This window comes from Salmo trutta, chromosome 2, assembly GCF_901001165.1.
Source record: "Salmo trutta chromosome 2, fSalTru1.1, whole genome shotgun sequence".
Lineage (NCBI taxonomy): Eukaryota > Metazoa > Chordata > Actinopteri > Salmoniformes > Salmonidae > Salmo > Salmo trutta.
Window position 1 is genome coordinate 74927 of NC_042958.1, and position 26807 is coordinate 101733.

The 26807-nt window shown below is 46.1% G+C and overlaps 1 protein-coding gene across 3 annotated transcripts in view; it reads left to right on the forward strand.

Annotated features, from left to right (window-relative positions):
• Nucleotides 1-26807, forward strand: part of LOC115148925 (cytoplasmic protein NCK1-like) — a 106024-nt gene that overhangs the window by 51570 nt on the left and 27647 nt on the right. For 2 of the 3 annotated variants that reach the window (XM_029691250.1, XM_029691259.1), the window contains exons 2-3: nucleotides 4396-4457; nucleotides 10796-11036. In XM_029691250.1, the coding sequence (XP_029547110.1) occupies nucleotides 10811-11036 (226 nt within the window). In that variant the 5' untranslated portion in view covers nucleotides 4396-4457; nucleotides 10796-10810. Of the gene's footprint in view, nucleotides 1-4395; nucleotides 4458-10795; nucleotides 11037-21879; nucleotides 21988-26807 lie in introns of those variants that run through there. The other variant, XM_029691267.1, reaches the window with a different exon arrangement.

The following is a 26807-nucleotide window of genomic DNA, read 5'->3' on the forward strand; positions in this document are numbered from 1 at the left end:
ACCCCGTAACGACACCCCGTAACGACTCGACACCCTTATTATGTTCTCTCTAATGCCTGGGCCTAAACACACCAGGTAACACGGATGGAAGGGGAAGAAATGTGGGGTGTAATGAGCAAAAATAACCAGACCACAACCAGAACTCACTGTTAGCCCTCGGGGGATGTTTAGTAAAGTTATTAAACAAACAATATAAAACACCCATAAAGAACCAGTAAGAAAACAAACACAACAACAACAACCAGGGAAGGTAAGAGAAGGGAATGTTTGGGATCGGAGTCCAAGTAATGAAAATAAACAAAAGGTCCCTCCTCTTCTACACACCTAATCCTTCCTAACACATTCTAAACCCAAACCCACTGTCCTACCTGGTTCCAAGAAAAATACAAGGGTGACACCTGCCCGGCTAACCTAGTGTATAAAACAATGGGCTATCTACGTGAGAATGTACACCCATAGGCAGATCTACCTTCTCCAGGACCTAGGTAGGGTGGAGTACATCAGGAGGACAGGCTGAAACACAAACAAAGATAAATTAAAACAACAAATCATCAACTAGCCAAAAAAAACAAGTGTCCCCTCTCTCTCTCCCTCTATCCTCTTCTGGGTTCACACCGCAAACAGATATCCTCTCCTCAATCAGCTACAGCTGCCAGGACTCCGGACCGAAGCCACGCCCACCATCGTCAGCCGCAACTCGGTACACCTGTAATGCCCAGGACACAAACACACTAACATGGGAAAATGGGGAGCAAGAAAAACGCCTCACACGTAACAACCCCATAACGACTCAATACCCCATAACGACTCAATACCCCATAACGACTCAATACCCATAACGACTCAATACCCATAATGACTCAATACCCCAGAATGACTCAATACCCCATAACGACTCAATACCCCAAAACGACTCAATACCCCATAATGACTCACTACCCCATAATGACTCAATACCCCATAATGACACAATACCCCATAACGACTCAATACTCCATAACGACTCACTACCCCATAACGACTCACTACCCCATAACGACTCAATAACCCATAATGACTCAATATCCCATAATGACAAAGGAAAAACAGTCCAAAAAATAAAACATATATTTGTTAATTTTTGGTGGTCACCCGATGGAGGTTCTACAGGTGGTCACCCGATGGAGGTTCTACAGGTGGTCACCCGATGGAGGTTCTACAGGTGGTCACCCGATGGAGGTTCTACAGGTGGTCACCCGATGGAGGTTCTACAGGTGGTCACCTGATGGAGGTTCTACTCAAGGAATTTTGAGAGCCGTTTTGACTCCTCTCCTCATAGTGTTGTATTTGAACCAGTAACCACACTTCGAGTTCAATCAACATGAAGTCTCTCTACTGTGTTCCTCCCTCTTCTGTTTCTCTGCCATCATCTTCTCGGATTCATCCCTGGGTTGGAACAATAGACAATGTCTGGACGTCAGTGTAGAGGAAACCATTCTCTTCTGTTTGGAGGAGCAGGAGTTGGAGGATAAACTGTAAACTAACTGTTGGCAGTGATCAGTATTGAATACTGAAAACAATAGTCGCCTTTATCTGCTATTTACTCATGTGAATGTCAGTCACACAACAGATGGGAAGGACTGTTGACACTAAACCATCCAGGACTGTTGACACTAAACTATCCAGGACTGTTGACACTAAACCATCCAGGACTGTTGACATCCAGGACCGTTGACACTAAACCATCCAGGACTGTTGACACTAAACCATCCAGGACTGTTGACACTAAACCATCCAGGACTGTTGACACTAAACCATCCAGGACTGTTGACACTAAACCATCCAGGACTGTTGACACTAAACCATCTGTTGACACTAAACCATCCAGGACTGTTGACACTAAACCATCTGTTGACACTAAACCATCCAGGACCGTTGACGCTAAACCATCCAGGACTGTTGACGCTAAACCATCCAGGACTGTTGACACTTAACCATCCAGGACTGTTGACACTAAACCATCCAGGACTGTTGACATCCAGGACTGTTGACACTAAACCATCCAGGACTGTTGACACTAAACCATCCAGGACTGTTGACACTAAACCATCCAGGACTGTTGACACTAAACCATCTGTTGACACTAAACCATCCAGGACTGTTGACACTAAACCATCTGTTGACACTAAACCATCCAGGACTGTTGACACTAAACCATCTGTTAACACTAAACCATCCAGGACTGTTGACACTAAACCATCCAGGACTGTTTACATCCAGGACTGTTGACACTAAACCATCCAGGGCTGTTGACACTAAACCATCCAGGGCTGTTGACACTAAACCATCCAAGACTGTTGACACTAAACCATCCAGGGCTGTTGACACTAAACCATCCAGGGCTGTTGACACTAAACCATCCAGGGCTGTTGACACTAAACCATCCAGGACTGTTGACACTAAACCATCCAGGACTGTTGACACTAAACCATCCAGGACTGTTGACACTAAACCATCCAGGACTGTTGACACTAAACCATCCAGGACTGTTGACCTTAAACCATCCAGGACTGTTGACACTAAGCCATCCAGGACTGTTGACACTAAACCATCCAGGACTGTTGACACTAAGCCATCCAGGACTGTTGACACTAAGCCATCCAGGACTGTTGACACTAAGCCATCCAGGACTGTTGACACTAAACCATCCAGGACTGTTGACACTAAGCCATCCAGGACTGTTGACACTAAACCATCCAGGACTGTTGACACTAAACCATCCAGGACTGTTGACACTAAACCATCCAGGACTGTTGACACTAAACCATCCAGGACTGTTGACACTAAACCCTCTGTTAACTGTTGACACTAAACCATCCAGGACTGTTGACACTAAACCATCCAGGACTGTTGACACTAAACCATCCAGGACTGTTGACACTAAACCATCCAGGACTGTTGACACTAAACCATCCAGGACTGTTGACACTAAACCATCCAGGACTGTTGACACTAAACCATCCAGGGCTGTTGACACTAAACCATCCAGGGCTGTTGACACTAAACCATCCAGGACTGTTGACACTAAACCATCCAGGACTGTTGACACTAAACCATCCAGGACTGTTGACACTAAACCATCCAGGACTGTTGACACTAAGCCATCCAGGACTGTTGACACTAAGCCATCCAGGACTGTTGACACTAAGCCATCCAGGACTGTTGACACTAAACCATCCAGGACTGTTGACACTAAACCATCCAGGACTGTTGACACTAAACCATCCAGGACTGTTGACACTAAACCATCCAGGGCTGTTGACACTAAACCATCCAGGACTGTTGACACTAAACCATCCAGGACTGTTGACACTAAACCATCCAGGACTGTTGACACTAAACCATCCAGGACTGTTGACACTAAACCATCCAGGACCGTTGACACTAAGCCATCCAGGGCTGTTGACACTAAACCATCCAGGGCTGTTGACACTAAACCATCCAGGACTGTTGACACTAAACCATCCAGGACTGTTGACACTAAGCCATCCAGGACTGTTGACACCTAAGCCATCCAGGACTGTTGACACCTAAGCCATCCAGGACTGTTGACACTAAACCATCCAGGACTGTTGACACTAAACCATCCAGGACTGTTGACACTAAACCATCCAGGACTGTTGACACTAAACCATCCAGGACTGTTGACACTAAACCATCCAGGACTGTTGACACTAAGCCATCCAGGACTGTTGACACTAAGCCATCCAGGACTGTTGACACTAAGCCATCCAGGACTGTTGACACTAAGCCATCCAGGACTGTTGACACTAAACCATCCAGGACTGTTGACACTAAGCCATCCAGGACTGTTGACACTAAACCATCCAGGACTGTTGACACTAAGCCATCCAGGACTGTTGACACTAAGCCATCCAGGACTGTTGACACTAAGCCATCCAGGACTGTTGACACTAAGCCATCCAGGACTGTTGACACTAAGCCATCCAGGACTGTTGACACTAAACCATCCAGGACTGTTGACACTAAGCCATCCAGGACTATCACCTCTGGGTTTGTCCTTACGTTTAGGACATTTTACATTTTAGTTATTTAGCGGATGCTCTTATTCACAGACTTAGTCGGTGCGTTTAACTAAGGTAGATAAACCAACAAATTCCAGTCATTACTCCTAATTTTTGTTTTATGAGGATGAACTTAATCTCTTTATTACCGTGAAGCATCTAATAAAATGTTCTGATATGGTTGTGAATGATTCATTAAGCCTAGTCTTAATTATGTTCTGATATGGGATGATTAGATGGGCCCTAAACACTGTTAAACAACTCACACAATATATCTCCAATGAAAATAACATTGTTGACAAAAGGGTTCTTCCGTTTTCTTTTTTTCCAGGTCATCAGAGGTCATCAGCGAAGTGTCCTAGCTCTGAAGTTGACAGCTTTGATGCAGTACAGGTAAGATGTTCAGTGTGTTGGTTAATGTAAAAATAGTTTGGTCATGTTATTGAGATTGTCCGAGAAACCTCCAAGGTAACTAGCTAGCTAGCTTGTAATTCTGGAAGTTTAGCCAAACCTATAAATAGATTTATGTAATAATTGTTAGCTAAAAATACAGTAACGTTACAAGTTATTTTGAGGGTAATATACAGCGCATTCGGAAAGTATTCAGATCCCTTCACTTTTATCACGTTGTTACGTTACAGCTTTATTCGAAAATTGATTAAATTAATTGTTTTCCTCAATCTACACACAATATCTCACAATGACGAAGTGAAAACAGGTTTTTAGAAATGTTTGCTAATTTAATAAAAATTCAAAGACAGATACCTTATTTACGTAAGTATTCAGACCCTTTGCTATGAGAATAAACCATCTGTTGTCTGTTGAGACTAAACTGTCTGTTGAGACTAAACCATCTGTTGTCTGTTGAGACTAAACCATCTGTTGAGACTAAACCATCTGTTGTCTGTTGAGACTAAACTGTCTGTTGAGACTAAACCATCTGTTGAGACTAAACCATCTGTTGAATGTTGAGACTAAACCATCTGTTGAATGTTGAGACTAATTCATCTGTTGAGAACAGGTTTTTAGAAATGTTTGCTAATTTATTAAAAATTCAAAGACAGATACCTTATTTACGTAAGTATTCAGACCCTTTGCTATGAGAATAAACCATCTGTTGAATGTTGAGACTAAACCATCTGTTGTCTGTTGAGACTAAACCATCTGTTGTCTGTTGAGACCATAACATCTGTTGTCTGTTGAGACTAAACCATCTGTTGAGACTAAACCATCTGTTGTCTGTTGAGACTAAACCATCTGTTGTCTGTTGAGACCATAACATCTGTTGTCTGTTGAGACTAAACCATCTGTTGAGACTAAACCATCTGTTGTCTGTTGAGACTAAACCATCTGTTGAGACTAAACCATCTGTTGAATGTTGAGACTAAACCATCTGTTGTCTGTTGAGACTAAACCATCTGTTGAGACTAAACCATCTGTTGTCTGTTGAGACTAAACCATCTGTTGTCTGTTGAGACTAAACCATCTGTTGAGACTAAACCATCTGTTGTCTGTTGAGACTAAACCATCTGTTGAGACTAAACCATCTGTTGAGACTAAACCATCTGTTGTCTGTTGAGACTAAACCATCTGTTGTCTGTTGAGACCATAACATCTGTTGTCTGTTGAGACTAAACCATCTGTTGTCTGTTGAGACCATAACATCCTCCGTTTTTTGGGCTCTTAACCAACCGTGATATTTAGTTGTTTTTATCGCATTGTTTGTAACTTATTTTGTACATAATGTTGCTACTAACCGTCTCTTATGACCGAAAAGTTTCTCACCTTGAACTGGACGAATCATTTTTCTTTAATGAGTCGGACGAGAGGGATTTACTCCAGACACCCGAACAGGCCCTCATCCCTGTCATTTGCAGGAGAAAGAGACAGAAGAGGTTTCGCGGAAGGAGATCGGGGTGCCTTGTGAGGATGCGCCGACGAGTGGCTAATCTGCCTTTGCCATCGGTACTATTGGTCAACGTACAATCGCTGGATAATAAATTGGACGAACTGAAAGCACGTCTATCCTACCAACGGGACATTAAAAACTGTAAAATCTAATGTTTCACCGAGTCGTGGCTGAACGACGGCATGAATAACATACAGCTGGCTTGGTTATACTCTGTTTCGGCAGGACAGAACAGCAGCCTCTGGTAAGACAAGGGGTGGAGGTCTATGTATATTTGTAAACAACAGCTGGTGCACGATATCTAATCAAGTCTCGAGGTTTTGCTCGCCTGAGGTAGAGTATCTCATGATAAGCCATAGATCGTACTATCTACCTAGAGTTTTCATCTGTATTTTTCGTAGCTGTCTACATACCACCACAGAATGATGCTGGCACTAAGACCGCACTCAATGAGCTGTATACCGCCATAAGCAAACAGGAAAATGCTCATCCAGAGGCGGCGCTCCTAGTGGCCGGGGACTTTAATGCAGGGAAACTTAAATCAGTTTTACCTAATTTCTATGTTAATGTGCAACCAGTGGGAAAAGAACTCTAGACTACCTTTACTCCACACACAGAGATGCGTACAAAGCACTCCCTCGCTGTCCATTTGGCAAATCTGACCATAATTCTATCCTCCTGATTCCTGCTTACAAGCAAAATTAAAGCATGAAGCTCCAGTGATTCGGTCAATTAAAAAAGTGGTCAGATGAAGCAGATGCTAAGCTACATGACTGTTTTGCTACCACAGACTGGAATATGTTCCGGGATTCTTCCGATGGCATTGAGGAGTACACCACATCAGTCATTGGCTTCATCATTAAGTGCATCAATGATGTCGTCCCCACAGTAACTGTACGTACATACCCCAACCAGAAGCCATGGATTACAGGCAACATTCGCACTGAGCTAAAGGGTAGAGCTGTCGCTTACCAAGGAGCGGGACTCTAACCAGGAAGCTTATAAGAAATCCTGCTATGCCCTCCAACGAACCATCAAACAGGCAAAGCGTCAATACAGGACTAAGATCGAATCTGATCACCAACAACGACGAGACAGCCTATAGGGAGGAGGTCAGAGACCTGACTGTGTGGTGCCAGGACAACAACCTCTCCCTCAACGTGATCAAGACAAAGGAGATGATTGTGGACTACAGGAAAAGGAGGACCGAGCACACCCCCATTCTCATCGACAGGGCTGTAGTGGAGCAGGTTGAGAGCTTCAAGTTCATTGGTGTCCACATTACCAACAAACTAATATGGTCCAAACACACAAAGACAGTCGTGAAGCGGGCACAACAAAACCTATTCCCCCTCAGGAGACTGAAAAGATTTGGCATGGGTCCTCAGATCCTCAAAAGGTTCTACAGCTGCACCATCGAGAGCATCCTGATTTGGTATGGAAACTGCTCAGCTTCCGACCACAAGGCACTACAGAGGCTGGTGTGAACGGCCCAGTAAATCACTGGGGCCAAGCTTCCTGCCATCCAGGACCTCTATACCAGGCGGTGTCAGAAGAATGTCCTAAAAATTGTCCAACACTCCAAGCGGTACCGGAGCGCCAAGTCTAGGTCCAAGAGGCTTCTACACAGCTTCTGCCCCCCCCAAGCCATAAGACTGCTGAACACCTGTTATCATCATTTTCATCTCCCCTCTTTTACACCGCCGCTACTCTCCGTTGTTTTCATCTATGCATAGTCACTTTAATAACTGTACCTACACCGCAAATTGACTCTGTACCGGTACCCCCCCCCCCCCCCCCCCCCGTATATAGTCTCACTGTTGTTATTTTACTGCTGCTCTTTAATTACTTGTTACTTTTATGTCTTATTCTTATCCATATTTTGTTAAACTGCATTGTTGGTTAGAGTCTCGTAAGTAAACATTTCACTGTAAGGTCTACACCTGTTGTATTCGGCGCATGTGACAAATAAAATTCGATTTGATAATTCGCCATTTCCTCATATCAGTCTCATTCTGAACGTCGCAGACTTCATGAATCTGCACAAACCCGAGTCTTACTAATAGTTCCTTACCACACAAATTGATTTGATTATTTATTCACTAACTAACTAAATGATAACGCAGGATACACACACACAAACGTATAGGTTATTGATTAGAAACATAACTCTGTGACAACAGGTCCCGAGTGGAATTACACAATATGACAGTTGTTACACAAGATGGAGAGAGAAACAACACTTGGATACATTTGGGAGCTACACTCGCAATAACCCTAATACCCCGAACTGCCGCTCTTTGGGTAAGAAGTAATGCATGTATTTACGTGTTGAAGGTCTTCGTCTGGTATCTCTGTTGGGCCCAGGCCTTCGTGGAAAGGGTTCCGCTTTGTGAGAAGGGTTCGATTGGGCCTTCTCCTTCAGATGGCCTTCTCCTTCGTTCTCAGGTGCAAGTCTCTGGTTGTCCGCAAGAGCTCACAATGTCCATGCATCTTCTTAGTTGTCTGTTTTCTTGCACTCGTTCTGGAAGAGTGGTCTCCTGAGGACGGCTAATCAGCCGTGTTGATGATCCCCAGAGTGGTCTCCTGAGGACGGCTAATCAGCCGTGTTGATGATCCCCAGAGTGGTCTCCTGAGGACGGCTAATCAGCCGTGTCGATGATCCCCAGAGTGGTCTCCTGAGGACGGCTAATCAGCCGTGTTGATGATCCCAGAGTGGTCTCCTGAGGACGGCTAATCAGCCGTGTTGATGATCCCCAGAGTGGTCTCCTGAGGACGGCTAATCAGCCGTGTTGATGATCCCAGAGTGGTCTCCTGAGGACGGCTAATCAGCCGTGGTGATGATCCCCAGAGTGGTCTCCTGAGGACGGCTAATCAGCCGTGTTGATGATCCCAGAGTGGTCTCCTGAGGACGGCTAATCAGCCGTGTTGATGATCCCAGAGTGGTCTCCTGAGGACGGCTAATCAGCCGTGTTGATGATCCCCAGAGTGGTCTCCTGAGGACGGCTAATCAGCCATGTTGATGATCCCAGAGTGGTCTCCTGAGGACGGCTAATCAGCCGTGTTGATGATCCCCAGAGTGGTCTCCTGAGGACGGCTAATCAGCCGTGTTGATGATCCCCAGAGTTGTGATGAGAGCAGTGTAGCTGACGATGATTTGGAGAGAATAACCAGATGGTCCTACTGAAATTAACTTCCTTAGATACAGTACTTAGGACAGCTACTCAACCGGTGATTGTTAGAGGTTCCTTTGTCTTCTTCAACCTCGTTTTGCGTTCCACGGTCGTGACTAATGTACACCTAGCTGCAGCTCGTGGTCCGTTTAGCCTCCTGTGTTAATTCTTATTAACTCAATCTTTTATACCCTCGGGTAAAAAATGTGGTGATTTTTTGTCATGCTGACGTGATCTCTGGGCTCCCTGGGGCGTGGCTAGTTACGAGGCAAGTTATCATAATTACTATGATCCCATTTGAGAACTGAAGTCAAAATCGTATCGTCACAAAAACATTGTCTTTATCCTTGATATTTTCTACACAACGTTAATGTCACGACTCCCGCCGAAGTCGACCCCTGTCCTTGTTCGGGCGGCGTTCGGCGGTCGACGTCACCGGCTTACTAGTTGCCACCGATCGATGTTTCACTGTTCGTTTGGTTTTGTCTTTATTGTGTACACCTGTTTTGAGTTTCCCTAATTATGTTCATTATTTAAACCTCTGCATTTCCTGTTTGTCTTGTCGGTGATTGTTTGTCTGTTTTGTGTAGTTGGAGGTGTTTCTCCTAACTATGTATTTTTATGAGAAGATGGATTTATAAATTTTAGTAAACACGTTTTGTTTACCTTCATCCCTGTGTCCTGCGCCTGACTCCTCCACTTCTCTAAGAAAATCCGTTACAGTTAAGGATGTAAACCTGATATACACCGTGTAAAAGCTCTTCAAGTTGCAATGTTTTCAATTTTATTGACATCACAAAATATACGTTCAATTTCAGTATTCCATCTCTTGGATGTTGAAATAAATATATTGTCCCAGTGTTCATTGTTTGATGTTGAAGTTTTGGGCGGCGAACTCTTCTGTAACACAGAGACATTCCATCCACCCATACTAGACACCAGAAAGGAGTTGTCTGCTGCATTACAATTTTCGATCGATGTGAGGTGTCATAAAACCCCCCCCGTCTGTAGACGCTGATCCACTGTCCTCATCTTTGGATCCTCACAGGAGAGGCATGACACAGGTTTGTCAAGCTTGTAGCGTCATACCCAAGAAGACTCGAGGCTGTAATCGCTGCCAAAGGTGCTTCAACAAAGTACTGAGTAAAGGGGCTGAATACTTATGTAAATGTGATATTTCAGTTTATTGTTTATACATTTGCAAAATGTTCTAAAACCTGTTTTTGTTTTGTCATTATGGGGTATTGTGTCTAGATTGATGAGGGGAAAAAAACAATTGAATACATTTTAGAATAAGGCTGTAACGTAACAAAATGTGTGAAAACGGTGACAGACGAGGTGATTGGGGTGTGTGTTGTTGCTGGTTGGAGTTTAAATTAGCCTGACATGTACCTCATCTCGGGTTCCCCAAGTCCAAGATGACAGAAACTAAACCGTATATCTTCTCTCTATCTCTCAGGTCCTCAGGACCAAGATGACTGAACTAAACCGTATATCTTCTCTCTCTCTCAGGTCCAGAGGTCCAAGATGACAGAACTAAACCGTATATCTTCTCTCTCTCTCAGGTCCAGAGGTCCAAGATGACAGAACTAAAGGTCCAGAGGTCCAAGATGACAGAACTAAACCGTATATCTTCTCTCTCTCCCCAGGTCCCCAGGTCCAAGATGACAGAAGAGGTGATTGTCATCGCCAAATTTGACTACCTGGCTCAGCAGGACCAGGAGTTGGACATTAAGAAGAACGAGCGGCTGTGGCTGCTGGACGACAGTAAGTCCTGGTGGAGGGTCCGTAACGCCACCAACAAGACCGGCTTCGTACCCTCCAACTACGTCGAGAGGAAGAACAGTGCCAGGAAGGCATCCATCGTCAAGAACCTCAAAGACACACTAGGTCAGGAACTGCCCTAACCTTAACCTCAGTCACACTAGGTCAGGAACTGCCCTAACCTTAACCTCAGTCACACTAGGTCAGGTACTGCCCTAACCTTAACCTCAGTCACACTAGGTCAGGAACTGCCCTAACCTTAACCTCAGTCACACTAGGTCAGAAACTGTCTTAACCTTAACCTCAGTCACACTAGGTCAGAAACTGTCTTAACCTTAACCTCAGTCACACTAGGTCAGAAACTGTCTTAACCTCAGTCACACTAGGTCAGGAACTGTCTTAACCTCAGTCACACTAGGTCAGGAACTGTCTTAACCTCAGTCACACTAGGTCAGAAACTTTAACCTCAGTCACACTAGGTCAGAAACTTTAACCTCAGTCACACTAGGTCAGAAACTGTCTTAACCTCAGTCACACTAGGTCAGAAACTGTCTTAACCTCAGTCACACTAGGTCAGAAACTGTCTTAACCTCAGTCACACTAGGTCAGAAACTTTAACCTCAGTCACACTAGGTCAGGAACTGTCTTAACCTCAGTCACACTAGGTCAGGAACTGTCTTAACCTCAGTCACACTAGGTCAGGAACTGTCTTAACCTCAGTCACACTAGGTCAGGAACTGTCTTAACCTCAGTCACACTAGGTCAGGAACTGTCTTAACCTCAGTCACACTAGGTCAGGAACTGTCTTAACCTCAGTCACACTAGGTCAGGAACTGTCTTAACCTCAGTCACACTAGGTCAGGAACTGTCTTAACCTCAGTCACACTAGGTCAGGAACTGTCTTAACCTCAGTCACACTAGGTCAGAAACTTTAACCTCAGTCACACTAGGTCAGAAACTTTAACCTCAGTCACACTAGGTCAGAAACTTTAACCTCAGTCACACTAGGTCAGGAACTGTCTTAACCTCAGTCATACTAGGTCAGGAACTGTCTTAACCTCAGTCACACTAGGTCAGAAACTGTCTTAACCTCAGTCACACTAGGTCAGGAACTGTCTTAACCTCAGTCACACTAGGTCAGGAACTGTCTTAACCTCAGTCATACTAGGTCAGGAACTGTCTTAACCTCAGTCACACTAGGTCAGAAACTGTCTTAACCTCAGTCACACTAGGTCAGGAACTGTCTTAACCTCAGTCACACTAGGTCAGGAACTGTCTTAACCTTAACCTCAGTTACACTAGGTCAGGAACTGTCTTAACCTTAACCTCAGTCACACTAGGTCAGGAACTGTCTTAACCTCAGTCACACTAGGTCAGGAACTGTCTTAACCTTAACCTTAGTCACACTAGGTCAGGAACTGTCTTAACCTTAACCTCAGTTACACTAGGTCAGGAACTGTCTTAACCTCAGTCACACTAGGTCAGAAACTGTCTTAACCTCAGTCACACTAGGTCAGGAACTGTCTTAACCTTAACCTTAGTCACACTAGGTCAGGAACTGTCTTAACCTCAGTCATACTAGGTCAGGAACTGTCTTAACCTCAGTCACACTAGGTCAGGAACTGTCTTAACCTCAGTCACACTAGGTCAGAAACTGTCTTAACCTCAGTCACACTAGGTCAGAAACTTTAACCTCAGTCACACTAGGTCAGGAACTGTCTTAACCTCAGTCACACTAGGTCAGGAACTGTCTTAACCTTAACCTCAGTCACACTAGGTCAGAAACTTTAACCTCAGTCACACTAGGTCAGAAACTTTAACCTCAGTCACACTAGGTCAGGAACTGTCTTAACCTCAGTCACACTAGGTCAGAAACTGTCTTAACAGTCACACTAGGTCAGGAACTGTCTTAACCTCAGTCATACTAGGTCAGGAACTGTCTTAACCTCAGTCACACTAGGTCAGAAACTGTCTTAACCTCAGTCACACTAGGTCAGGAACTGTCTTAACCTCAGTCACACTAGGTCAGGAACTGTCTTAACCTCAGTCACACTAGGTCAGGAACTGTCTTAACCTTAACCTCAGTTACACTAGGTCAGGAACTGTCTTAACCTTAACCTCAGTCACACTAGGTCAGGAACTGTCTTAACCTCAGTCACACTAGGTCAGGAACTGTCTTAACCTTAACCTTAGTCACACTAGGTCAGGAACTGTCTTAACCTTAACCTCAGTTACACTAGGTCAGGAACTGTCTTAACCTCAGTCACACTAGGTCAGAAACTGTCTTAACCTCAGTCACACTAGGTCAGGAACTGTCTTAACCTTAACCTTAGTCACACTAGGTCAGGAACTGTCTTAACCTCAGTCATACTAGGTCAGGAACTGTCTTAACCTCAGTCACACTAGGTCAGGAACTGTCTTAACCTCAGTCACACTAGGTCAGAAACTGTCTCAACCTCAGTCACACTAGGTCAGGAACTGTCTTAACCTCAGTCACACTAGGTCAGAAACTGTCTTAACCTTAACCTCAGTTACACTAGGTCAGGAACTGTCTTAACCTCAGTCACACTTGGTCAGAAACTGTCTTAACCTCAGTCACACTAGGTCAGGAACTGTCTTAACCTTAACCTTAGTCACACTAGGTCAGGAACTGTCTTAACCTTAACCTCAGTCACACTAGGTCAGAAACTGTCTTAACCTCAGTCACACTAGGTCAGGAACTGTCTTAACCTCAGTCACACTAGGTCAGGAACTCTCCTAACCTCAGTCACACTAGGCCAGGAACTCTCCTAACCTCAGTCACACAGTTGACAGAAACCGGTTTGTTCTTGTTGGGATTTATTAAGTAACTGGCTTCTGTTCTTTTAACTTGTTTTGTAGTTTCGTCCAACCAGCTCTCGAATCAGAAACGCTCATGGAGAGAATTTGATTGTCTTTCAATATTTTTCCGATGTGTTACAGATGTGACACTGTCTATGAAGTTGGCTGACTGGTTAAACCTCTTTTTATGGGGACAGGGTGATAAAAATACTATACTGACAGCTGATAGTAAAACTGTAGTACTTTAGTACTGTAGTACTGTCCCTTCTTTTGTAACAAGTACATCTAAGAAATGTATAGAGTTAATGTTCTTTTCCATAGTGAAGGAAATTGATTTTACTCTCTAGAGTTAAGGAAGTTTGGATCCCGTCCAGATTACAAAGCAATTGCCTATATAGTGGGTCCAATATTAGACATGATTCTTTGTAAGGATTATTTTCATAATTGAAATCCAATTTGAATTTCTCCATGAGGAGATTTGTGTAGTTAGGAGATAATGGGGTTCCCATCATTGTTCCAAGGGTCTGGAGGTAGAGTCATATTTATCAAATAGAAAATAGTTTTTAGTGAGAACTAAGCTCAACGATATCGTTTGTTGGCATGTCGCCGGTTGGAGAGGATGAACTTGAGGGCCACCATACCTCCATCATTCAGAATGTTTACAGAGATGAGACATCAACACATCCGTCACTTATAACTTGGTATATTTTGTAGTTTGATTAGAAAATCAGTGGTGTTTTTTGAAATAGCACGGCGACTGTTTGACTAACGGATGAATGTGAAAGTCCACATAAGAACGTTTTTCCGTTATGGAGCCGATACCTGAAACGACAGGTCTGAATGGAGGGTCTGATTTGTGAACCTTAAAACCATAAAAGGATTGAAACTGGAGGTTTTGGGACAAAGATATTTCAATTCCTGTCCTGTCAACCATTTATTTTGTAGTCCTTTATCGAAGACTTTTATTCACTTCGATTTTATAGTTGGAGGTAATCTATTGTATACATTTTTAAATATAAATGTAATAAATGTTTAATATACATGTTACTATTAGGAATTACTAATCCCACCTCCCTTATCTGGTAATGAATGATCATTTGATTAAGTCATGAAGAGTGTTTGCTTGTCTCCTTTATCGTTGTGTTGACATTGTAAATGTGGATGTTCATTCTGTCTCTGTAGTCGTCAGTCATTTTTCATATTGACTTGAAAAGAGGGTTTGTAACTGTATATGTTACAAAGGAAAACTGCTTTGCTTAAAACATCCATTTGTTCACTAGAAAGCTGTTTATCTGATAAGTTAGAAACTACAAATATCTGGGAGTTTGGATCAGAACTTCACTAGTGATGTTGAGAACCTGGTAAAGAAGCTCAAGTTGAGAAAAGGTTTTATTACGGGCGTAAGGCTTGTTTTTCCTTTAGAGGCCAGGAAAGAGCTGCTACGTTCCTGTCTATCTTTGTGTTGTCATTTATATGCAGACTTCAAGCACTACCCTGAAGGCACATGATGCTGTGTATCACTTAGGTTTATTATCTACCTACACTATATATACAGTGCATTCGCAAAGTATTCAGACCTCGAATTGTTCCACATGTTGATACGTTACAGCCTTATTCTGAAATGGATGAAATTGTTTTGTTTTTTTTCTCATCAATCTGTACACAATAGCCCATAATGACAAAGCAAAAATAGGTTTTTAGAATTTTTTTGAAATGTGTATATATATATAAAAAAAAAAAACACTGAAATATTGCATTAACATAAGTATTCAGACCCTTTACTCAGTACTTTGTTGAAGCACCTTTGTCAGTGATTACAGCCTGGAGTCTTCTTACGTTCTGACGCTACAAGCTTGGCTCATCGTTGTGGAGTTACTCACATTCTTCCCTGCAGATCCTCTCAAGCTCTGTCAGGTTGGATGGGGTGGCATCGCTGCAGAAATGTTTTGGTACCCTTCCCCAGATCTGTGCCTCGACACAATCCTGTCTCGGAGCTCTACCGACAATTCCTTCAACCTCATAGCTTAGTTTTTGCTCTGACATTGTAAATTTAACACTGTAAATTGTGGGATCTTGTATAGACAGGTATGTGCCTTTCCAAATCATGTCCAATCAATTGAATTTACCACAGGTGGACTCCAATCAAGTTGTAGAAACATCTCAAGGATGATCAATGGAAACAGGATGCACCTGAGCTCAATTTCTAGTCTCATAGCAAAGGGTCTGAATTTGATTTTTATTTGCAAACATTTCTAAAAACCTGTTTTTGCTTTGTCATTATGGGGTATTGTGATGTCATTATGGGGTATTGTGATGTCATTATGGGGTATTGTGATGTCATTATGGGGTATTGTGTGTAGATTGATGAGGGAACCTTTTTATTTCATCCATTTTAGAATAAGGCTGTAATGTAGCAAAATGTGGAAAAAGTCAAGGGTTCTGAATACTTTCCAAATGCACTGTATCTCTCTCCTCTCTCTCTCCTTTTTTCTTTCTCTCTCTCTCTCTCTCTCTCTCTCTCTCTCTCTCTCTCTCTCTCTCTCTCTCTCTCTCTCTCAGCTCAGTCTCTCTCAGCTCAGTCTCTCTCAGCTCAGTCTCTCTCAGCTCAGTCTCTCTCTCAGCTCAGTCTCTCTCTCAGCTCAGTCTCTCTCAGCTCAGTCTCTCTCTCTGCCAGCTCTCAGCTCAGTCTCTCTCTCTGCCAGCTCTCAGCTCAGTCTCTCTCTCTGCCAGCTCTCAGCTTTGATATCCACCACAGGACAGGAAGTGATGGTCCTCTGTGTTGGACCAGCCGGTTAGGCTAGCTATAGCTACTTTTGTCTGAGCTTCTCAGCATTGTGGACCTGAAGGCTACCGTAGTAGCAGACTGACTGACTGGCACAGCTTTGGTTTTTACTTTGTGATTGTGACCGTTTGATAATGAGCTAACAAATAGTTCGATGGAGGTTAAGTCTGACTGCTCTATTCTGAAGGAACAGAAGCACTTGTTTGGATTGTGATTAACATGGGGAAACTTTGTAACACTTTATTAAGAACACAGATGAATAGAGGATCTTCCTGTTATCTGAGTAATCAAGTGTGTTACAACAACAGGAAAAGGGCTCTTGAGTCATAGACACACATGCTGTGTGAATCTACAGACTCTCACCCAGCCAGGCCTTTCCTTCGTCAGATCCTATCCTTCTGCTAATACAAAAGCCCCAAATCTCCCCTTTTACGAACTGGCCTTTGAGATTAGAGTGAGAGCTGTCTTTCAAACTTCTGCTTGGAATACAGTATAGGGGATATTAGACAGCCATTGCATCAGCCATAAGTTGACCAAATGTCTTTCTTTAGAATCGGCCTAAATGAAAAATACCAAGGGAAATAGATGTAGGATGAATAGAACTTAAGAATATGTTTAAAGGCCCAGTGCAGTCAAAAACATAATTTCCTGTGTTTTATCTATATTTCCACACTATGAGGTTGGAATAATACTGTGAAATTGTGAAAATGACGATAATGCCCTTTTAGTATAAGAGCTGTTTGAAAAGATCGCCTGAAATTTCAGCGTGTTTTGATTGGATGGAGTTTTGGCCTGCCTTGTGACATCACAGCCTATCACTAGCCTGTTCAACTTCTCTTTAGTATCGTCTGAGATCCCTAAAGATTGGAAAGCTGCCGCGGTCATCCCCCTCTTCAAAGGGGGAGACACTCTAGACCCAAACTGTTATAGACCTATATCCATCCTGCCCTGCCTTTCTAAAATCTTCGAAAGTCAAGTTAACAAACAGATCACCACCCATTTTGAATCCCACCGTACCTTCTCCGCTGTGCAATCTGGTTTCCAAGCTGGTCATAAGTGCACCTCAGCCACGCTTAAGGTCCTAAACGATATCATAACCATCATCAATAAAAGACAGTACCGTGCAGCCGTATTCATCGACCTGGCCAAGGCTTTCGACTCTGTCAATCACCACATTCTTATCGGCAGACTCAACAGCCTTGGTTTCTCAAATGACTGCCTCGCCTGGTTCACCAACTACTTCTCTAATAGAGTTCAGTGTGTCAAATCGGAGGGCCTGTTGTCCGGACCTCTGGCAGTCTCTATGGGGGTGCCACAGGGTTCAATTCTTGGGCCGACTCTTTTCAATGTATATATCAATGATGTTGCTCTTGCTGCTGGTGATTCTCTGATCCACCTCTACGCAGACAACACCATTCTATATACTTCTGGCCCTTTTTTGGACACTGTGTTAACTACCAAGTAAAACTAAATGCATGCTCTTCAACCGATCGCTGCCTGCACCTGCCCGCCTGTCCAGCATCACTACTCTGGACGGTTCTGACCTAGAATATGTGGACTACAAATACCTAGGTGTCTGGTTAGACTGTAAACTCTCCTTCCAGACTCACATCAAACATCTCCAATCCTAAATTAAATCTAGAAACGGCTTCCTAATTCGCAACAAGGAGTACTTCACTCATGCTGCCAAACATACCCTTGTAAAAAAAATACCACCACTAAACTGTCATCACTACCATCATCATTACCCAGGTTGACCTGGGCTGGAGCAGACTGGGAGGCTGGTAGGTTGACCTGGGCTGGAGCAGACTGGGAGGCTGGTAGGCTGACCTGGGCTGGAGCAGACTGGGAGGCTGGTAGGTTGACCTGGGCTGGAGCAGACTGGGAGGCTGGGAGGCTGACCTGGGCTGGAGCAGACTGGGAGGCTGGGAGGCTGACCTGGGCTGGAGCAGACTGGGAGGCTGGTAGGTTGACCTGGGCTGGAGCAGACTGGGAGGCTGGAGCAGACTGGGAGGCTGGAGCAGACTGGGAGGCTGGTAGGTTGACCTGGGCTGGAGCAGACTGGGAGGCTGGTAGGTTGACCTGGGCTGGAGCAGACTGGGAGGCTGGTAGGTTGACCTGGGCTGGAGCAGACTGGGAGGCTGGAGCAGACTGGGAGGCTGGTAGGTTGACCTGGGCTGGAGCAGACTGGGAGGCTGGTAGGTTGACCTGGGCTGGAGCAGACCTGGAGGCTGGTTGGCTGACCTGGGCTGGAGCAGACTGGGAGGCTGGTAGGTTGACCTGGGCTGGAGCAGACTGGGAGGCTGGAGCAGACTGGGAGGCTGGTAGGTTGACCTGGGCTTTAGCAGACTGGGAGGCTGACCTGGGCTTGGAGCAGACTGGGAGGCTGGTAGGTTGACCTGGGCTGGAGCAGACTGGGAGGCTGGTAGGTTGACCTGGGCTGGAGCAGACTGGGAGGCTGGTTGGTTGACCTGGGCTGGAGCAGACTGGGAGCCTGGGAGGCTGACCTGGGCTGGAGCAGACTGGGAGGCTGGTAGGTTGACCTGGGCTGGAGCAGACTGGGAGGCTGGTAGGCTGACCTGGACTGGAGCAGACTGGGAGGCTGGTAGGTTGACCTGGGCTGGAGCAGACTGGTTCTGCCTGTGTTGTACCAAGCTGGTGGATATGTTCTCTAGATGCAGAGGACATAATGACTAGCTGCTGGTTGAGGGGGTCCATGTACCTCTCTCTCTGCTCAGGCTCCTCTCTCATTGTGCTCTGATGATCTCTGAGGTCATCTGTTGTCTGACTCAGTTTGTCCGTTCTGCTTTCTAATTTAGCAATAGATGCTCTGCTCTCCTCCCTGAACTGTTTCATCTCTTCTTTTAGTTTCTGGACAGTGTCCTCCTCTTGAAGCTTGTTGTCTCTGAGTTCTATGACCTCTGCTTCAACTAGAGAGAGGGTGTTGTGGAAACGTTGCATAGCAGGTGTTCTTGGTGTTTTAGGCATGTTCTTGGCTCTGTCTGCTGCAGGTGAGGTAGGTAGAGGGCTTCTTGCTGGGTCACAGAGGCTGTTGGGGCCTGCTTTTCTTCGTCATCTCCCTCTACTTTTTCCTCAGCTTCTGAGATGAGTTCAGCTTCTACTTTGAGGGTAGCAAACACATTCTCAAAAGCCATAAGGCTTGAATCATTGCCTTGTATCAGTACAGTTCCATTATTGTAGAAGTTGACAGCTTGACACCTCTGGTCAGCTTCTTCAAAAATGCTGACCTGACAGCCTTGGTTGATGCCTCTCTTTTTTGAGAAAGGGAAATGGTTGCAAATTACCCTTCTTCATACGTGCCCTCGTTTGTTATTAAATATTACATTTGTTCTTGTTTTGTAACTGGTAAGATCTGCAAACAGGCGTTCATGGTTCTGTTCCGTCTTCAAACCTTAGAAAGGTTTCTTATCTTTCTCCGTCTGGATGTCTGGTGGGTAAACCATTTCCATAGCAACGCTGGTGATGTTAGCTACAATGCTACAATAGAAGCCTACCTTTCCAAAACAGTGTTGTTTCACGTATTATTGTCTCTAGTGTCTTTTTAAAGGTCTGTTCTTCTTTCATGTACTTTGTCTTCTGTCCTTCTTTTGTCTTTCTATTATTTTGTTAACTAGCTGTTTTTTTTTAGTTAGCTAGATAGCTTTTTTAGGAGAGTCTCTAGCAACTGCTTAGCAACCCAGCTAGCTAAGCTAACTGCACAATTTTATAAAAATATAGATTTTTCCACAAGCCTGTTTTCATTTGTTGCTTGTTTAGTCTCCCATTCAGTCTTTTAGTTTTTTCCAATGTTCCTAAACCATGATAATTTCAATATTTATAGGAGCTCATTTTTTCAGCAGCTGCTCAATTTGGAACTCTGGAATCTCTCTCTTTCCCATATTTGTTTCTCTCTCTCTCTCTTTCTCTCTCTTTCTCTCTGTCTCTCTCTCTCTGTCTCTCTGTCTCTCTGTCTCTCTCTCTCTGTCTCTCTGTCTCTCTCTCTCTCTCTCTGTCCTCTTCTCTCTGTCTCTCTCTCCTCTCTCTCTCTCTCTGTCTCTCTGTCTCTCTGTCTCTCTGTCTCTCTCTCTCTCTCTCTGTCTCTCCTGTCTCTCTCCTCTCTCTGTCTCTCTCTCTCTCTTCTCTCTCTCTGTCTCTCTGTCCTCTCTCTGTCTCTCTCTCTCTCTCTCTCTGTCTCTCTGTCTCTCTCTCTCTCTGTCTCTCTGTCTCTCTCTCTCTGTCTCTCTCTCTCTCTCTCTCTCTCTCTCCCGTTCCTCTCTCTGTCTCTGTCTCTCTCTCTCTCCCGTTCCTCTCTCTCTCCTTCGCCTCTCTCTCTCTGTGTCTCTCTCTCTCTGTCTCTCTCTGTGTCTCTCTCGGTGTCTCTCTCTTTCACCTCTCTCTCTCCCCGTACCTCTCTCTCTCTCTCCTTCGCCTCTATCTCCTTCGCCTCGCTCTCTCCCCCGTACCTCTCTCCCCGTACCTCTCTCTCTCTCTCCTTCGCCTCTCTCTATCTCCTTCGCCTCGCTCTCTCCCCCGTACCTCTCTCTCTCCCCGTACCTCTCTCTCTATCTCCTTCGCCTCGCTCTCTCCCCCGTACCTCTCTCCCCCGTACCTCGCTCTCTCCCCCGTACCTCTCTCTCTCCCCCGTACCTCTCTCTCTCTCTCCTTCGCCTCTCTCTCTCCCCCGTACCTCTCTCTCTCCCCGTACCTCGCTCTCTCCCCCGTACCTCTCTTTCTATCTCCTTCGCCTCGCTCTCTCCCCCGTACCTCGCTCTCTCCCCCGTACCTCTCTCTCTCCCCGTACCTCGCTCTCTCCCCCGTACCTCTCTCTCTCCCCGTACCTCGCTCTCTCCCCCGTACCTCTCTCTCTATCTCCTTCGCCTCGCTCTCTCCCCCGTACCTCGCTCTCTCTCCCCGTACCTCGCTCTCTCCCCCGTACCTCTCTCTCTCCCCGTACCTCGCTCTCTCCCCCGTACCTCTCTCTCTATCTCCTTCGCCTCGCTCTCTCCCCCGTACCTCGCTCTCTCCCCCGTACCTCGCTCTCTCCCCCGTACCTCTCTCTCTCCCCTGTTCCTCTCTATCTCCTTCGTCTCTCTCTCTCCCCCGTACCTCTCTCTCTCCTTTGTGTCTCTCTCTCCCCCAGAGGGAGGCTTAGCTCGGCCTGTTCCTCTCTCTCTCCTTCGCGTCTCTCTCTCCCCCAGAGGGAGGCTTAGCTCGGCCTGTTCCTTTCTTCCCCTCTTGCTCCCTCTGAGACACATTGACTGGGCTGTGCTCAGTGGGAAGTTAGCTGAGGCCTCTATCCCTGCCTCCCTATTGGTTGAGTCAGGTCACATGTCCAGGGAGTGGGCTGCCTGCCCTCCTCTCTCTGGGTGTTCACATGGAATAATTCTGCAGCTGTAGTGGGAAGAGTAGAGAGAGAGAGAGAAAGAGAGGGAGCGCCCAACATGGACATGGCTAACCTCTTCAAGCACTTCTTTCGTGAGTTGACATTTCTGGTCTGATAGAGATCCTCTGCTTTTCTGTTTGGATATGACTTGGTAATGACTTAGTTTAAGATGCCTTGAAGAGGGACACGTTGAGTTGTTTCTTCTCTCGCTGAGTTTCTTTCCCTTCCTATTTTTCCACTCAGTGATTCCTAGTTTTTTTTTTCTGGTTTAGGGAGTGTTCTAGAATGTGTGTTGTAGAGAGAAGAGGATTATGGGAATCCAGCCATGTTGTCTGTTAGTTAGGCAAGTTAGTTGCTGTTAGTTGTACACTAGAGTATTTTTCTACACTAAAGTGGGCTGTAGTTTTCTACAATAAAATGGGCTGTAGGGCTGTAGTTTCCTACACTAAAGTGGGCTGTAGGGCTGTAGTTTTCTACACTAATGTGGGCTGTAGTTTTCTACAAAAAAATGGACTGTAGGGCTGTAGTTTCCTACACTAAAGTGGGCTGTAGGGCTGTAGTTTCCTACACTAAAGTGGGCTGTAGTTTTCTACACTAAAGTGGGCTGTAGTTTCCTACACTAAAGTGGGCTTTAGTTTTCTACAATAAAGTGGGCTGTAGTTTTCTACACTAAAGTGGGCTGTAGGGCTGTAGTTTCCTACACTAAAGTGGGCTGTAGTTTCCTACAATAAAGTGCGCTGTAGTTTTCTACAATAAAGTGGGCTGTAGTTTTCTACAATAAAGTGGGCTGTAGTTTCCTACACTAAAGTGGGCTGTAGTTTCCTACACTAAAGTGGGCTGTAGTTTCCTACAATAAAGTGGGTTGTAGTTTTCTACACTAAAGTGGGTTGTAGGGCTGTGGTTTTCTACAAAAGGGAGGGTCACTGCTGGGAGGGTCACTGCTGGGAGGGTCACTGTTGTTACTGCTGGGAGGGTTACTGCTGGGAGGGTCACTGCTGTTACTGCTGGGAGGGTCACTGCTGGGAGGGTTACTGCTGTTACTGCTGGGAGGGTCACTGCTGTTACTGCTGGGAGGGTCACTGCTGTTACTGCTGGGAGGGTCACTGCTGGGAGGGTCACTGCTGGGAGGGTCACTGCTGGGAGGGTCACTGCTGGGAGGGTTACTGTTGTTACTGCTGGGAGGGTCACTGCTGGGAGGGTTACTGTTGTTACTCCTGGGAGGGTTACTGTTGTTACTGCTGGGAGGGTCACTGCTGGGAGGGTTACTGCTGGGAGGGTCACTGCTGTTACTGCTAGGAGGGTTACTGCTGGGAGGGTCACTGCTGGGAGGGTTAATGCTGGGAGGGTCACTGCTGTTACTGCTAGGAGGGTCACTGCTGGGAGGGTCACTGCTGGGAGGGTTACTGCTGGGAGGGTTACTGTTGTTACTGCTAGGAGGGTCACTGCTGGGAGGGTCACTGCTGGGAGGGTTACTGCTGGGAGGGTTACTGTTGTTACTGCTGGGAGGGTTACTGCTGGGAGGGTCACTGCTGGGAGGGTTACTGTTGTTACTGCTGGGAGGGTCACTGCTGTTACTGCTGGGAGGGTCACTGCTGGGAGGGTTACTGTTGTTACTGCTGGGAGGGTCACTGCTGGGAGGGTCACTGCTAGGAGGGTCACTGCTGGGAGGGTCACTGCTGGGAGGGTCACTGCTAGGAGGGTTACTGCTGGGAGGGTTACTGTTGTTACTGCTGGGAGGGTCACTGCTGGGAGGGTTACTGCTGGGAGGGTTACTGCTGTTACTGCTAGGAGGGTTACTGCTAGGAGGGTCACTGCTGGGAGGGTCACTGCTGGGAGGGTTACTGTTGTCACTGCTAGGAGGGTCACTGCTAGGAGGGTCACTGCTGGGAGGGTCACTGCTGGGAGGGTCACTGCTGGGAGGGTCACTGCTGGGAGGGTTACTGCTGGGAGGGTCACTGCTGGGAGGGTTACTGTTGTTACTGCTGGGAGGGTCACTGCTGGGAGGGTTACTGTTGTTACTGCTAGGAGGGTTACTGTTGTTACTGCTGGGAGGGTCACTGCTGGGAGGGTTACTGCTGGGAGGGTCACTGCTGGGAGGGTTACTGCTGGGAGGGTTACTGTTGTTACTGCTGGGAGGGTCACTGCTGGGAGGGTTACTGCTGGGAGGGTCACTGCTGTTACTGCTAGGAGGGTTACTGCTGGGAGGGTCACTGCTGGGAGGGTTACTGCTGGGAGGGTCACTGCTGGGAGGGTCACTGCTGGGAGGGTTACTGCTGGGAGGGTTACTGCTGGGAGGGTCACTGCTGGGAGGGTTACTGCTGGGAGGGTCACTGCTGTTACTGCTAGGAGGGTCACTGCTGGGAGGGTCACTGCTGGGAGGGTTACTGCTGGGAGGGTCACTGCTGGGAGGGTTACTGCTGGGAGGGTTACTGTTGTTACTGCTGGGAGGGTCACTGCTGGGAGGGTTACTGCTGGGAGGGTCACTGCTGTTACTGCTAGGAGGGTTACTGCTGGGAGGGTCACTGCTGGGAGGGTTACTGCTGGGAGGGTCACTGCTGGGAGGGTTACTGCTGGGAGGGTCACTGCTGGGAGGGTTACTGCTGGGAGGGTTACTGTTGTTACTGCTGGGAGGGTCACTGCTAGGAGGGTTACTGCTGGGAGGGTCACTGCTGGGAGGGTCACTGCTGGGAGGGTTACTGTTGTTACTGCTGGGAGGGTCACTGCTAGGAGGGTTACTGCTGGGAGGGTTACTGTTGTTACTGCTGGGAGGGTCACTGCTGGGAGGGTCACTGTTGTTACTGCTGGGAGGGTCACTGCTGGGAGGGTTACTGCTGGGAGGGTTACTGCTGGGAGGGTTACTGCTGTTACTGCTGGGAGGGTCACTGCTGGGAGGGTCACTGCTGTTACTGCTGGGTTGTGGGTCTCTCCCCCTCTCTAATGAGTTACAGTAGGGGGGGGTGTGGGGAAGACCTTTGGGTTGTGGGTCTCTCCCCCTCTCTGAGTTACAGTAGGGGGGGATGTGGGGAAGACCTTTGGGTTGTGGGTCTCTCCCCCTCTCTAATGAGTTACAGTAGGGGGGGATGTGGGGGAAGACCTTTGGGTTGTGGGTCTCTCCCCCTCTCTGAGTTACAGTAGGGGGGGATGTGGGGAAGACCTTTGGGTTCAGGGTAGAACATGAAAGTTATTGTCATAGGATGGGGGTCTGTCTATATGTTGATTGATGAGTCCAGGGTATCTACTCTTCAGCCAGTCAGTTATCAGGAGCCGGAATGTGCAGAGATACTACTTTCCTCCCCTCTCTTCATCCTCCTCTCCTCTCTTCATCCTCCTCTCCTCTCTTCATCCTCCTCTCCTCTCTTCACCCTCCTCTCCTCTCTTCATCCTCCTCTCTTCATCCTCCTCTCTTCATCCTCCTCTTCTCTCTTCATCCCCCTCTCCTCTCCTCTCTTCATCCTCCTCTCCTCTCTTCATCCCCGTCTCCTCTCCTCTCTTCATCCTCCTCTCCTCTCCTCTCTTCATCCTCCTCTCCTCTCTTCACCCTCCTCTCCTCTCCTCTCTTGTTTTTTATGGTTGGGTAGCTAGATGTGTTTTTATAGTAAGGTAGCTAGATGTGTTTTTATAGTAGGGTAGCTAGATGTGTTTTTATAGTAGGGTAGCTAGATGTGTTTTTATGGTTGGTAGCTAGATGTGTTTTTATGGTTGGGTAGCTAGATGTGTAGCTAGATGTGTGTTTTTGTGGTTGGGTAGCTAGATGTGTGTTTTTGTGGTTGGGTAGCTAGATGTGTGTTTTTGTGGTAGGGTAGCTAGATGTGTGTTTTGTTGTAGGGTAGCTAGATGTGTTTTTATGGTAGGGTAGCTAGATGTGTGTTTTTATGGTAGGGTAGCTAGATGTGTTTTATGGTAGGGTAGCTAGATGTGTGTTTTTGTGGTTGGGTAGCTAGATGTGTTTTTATAGTAGGGTAGCTAGATGTGTGTTTTGTGGTAGGGTAGCTAGATGTGTTTTTGTGGTAGGGTAGCTAGATGTGTGTTTTGTTGTAGGGTAGCTAGATGTGTTTTTGTGGTAGGGTAGCTAGATGTGTGTTTTGCGGTAGGGTAGCTAGATGTGTGTTTTGCGGTAGGGTAGCTAGATGTGTGTTTTGTGGTAGGGTAGCTAGATGTGTGTTTTGTGGTAGGGTAGCTAGGTGTGTGTTTTGTGGTAGGGTAGCTAGATGTGTGTTTTGTGGTAGGGTAGCTAGATGTGTGTTTTGTGGTAGGGTAGCTAGATGTGTGTTTTGTGGTTGGGTAGCTAGATGTGTGTTTTGTGGTAGGGTAGCTAGATGTGTGTTGTGTGGTAGGGTAGATAGATGTGTGTTTTGTGGTAGTTTAGCTAGATGTGTTTTTGTGGTTGGGTAGCTAGATGTGTGTTTTGTGGTTGGGTATCTAGATGTGTGTTTTGTGGTTGGGTAGCTAGATGTGTGTTTTGTGGTAGGGTGGCTAGATGTGTGTTTTGTGGTAGGGTAGCAAGATGTGTGTTTTTGTGGTAGGGTAGCTAGATGTGTGTTTTTGTGGTTGGGTAGCTAGATGTGTGTTTTATGGTTGGGTAGCTAGATGTGTGTTTTATGGTTGGGTAGCTAGATGTGTGTTTTGTGGTAGGGTAGCTAGATGTGTGTTTTGTGGTAGGGTAGCTAGATGTGTGTTTTTGTGGTAGGGTAGGTAGATGTGTGTTTTGTGGTTGGGTAGCTAGATGTGTTTTTGTGGTTGGGTAGCTAGATGTGTTTTTGTGGTTGGGTAGCTAGATGTGTGTTTTGTGGTTGGGTATCTAGATGTGTGTTTTGTGGTTGGGTAGCTAGATGTGTGTTTTGTGGTAGGGTAGCTAGATGTGTGTTTGTGGTTGGGTAGCTAGATGTGTGTTTTTGTGGTAGGGTAGCTAGAT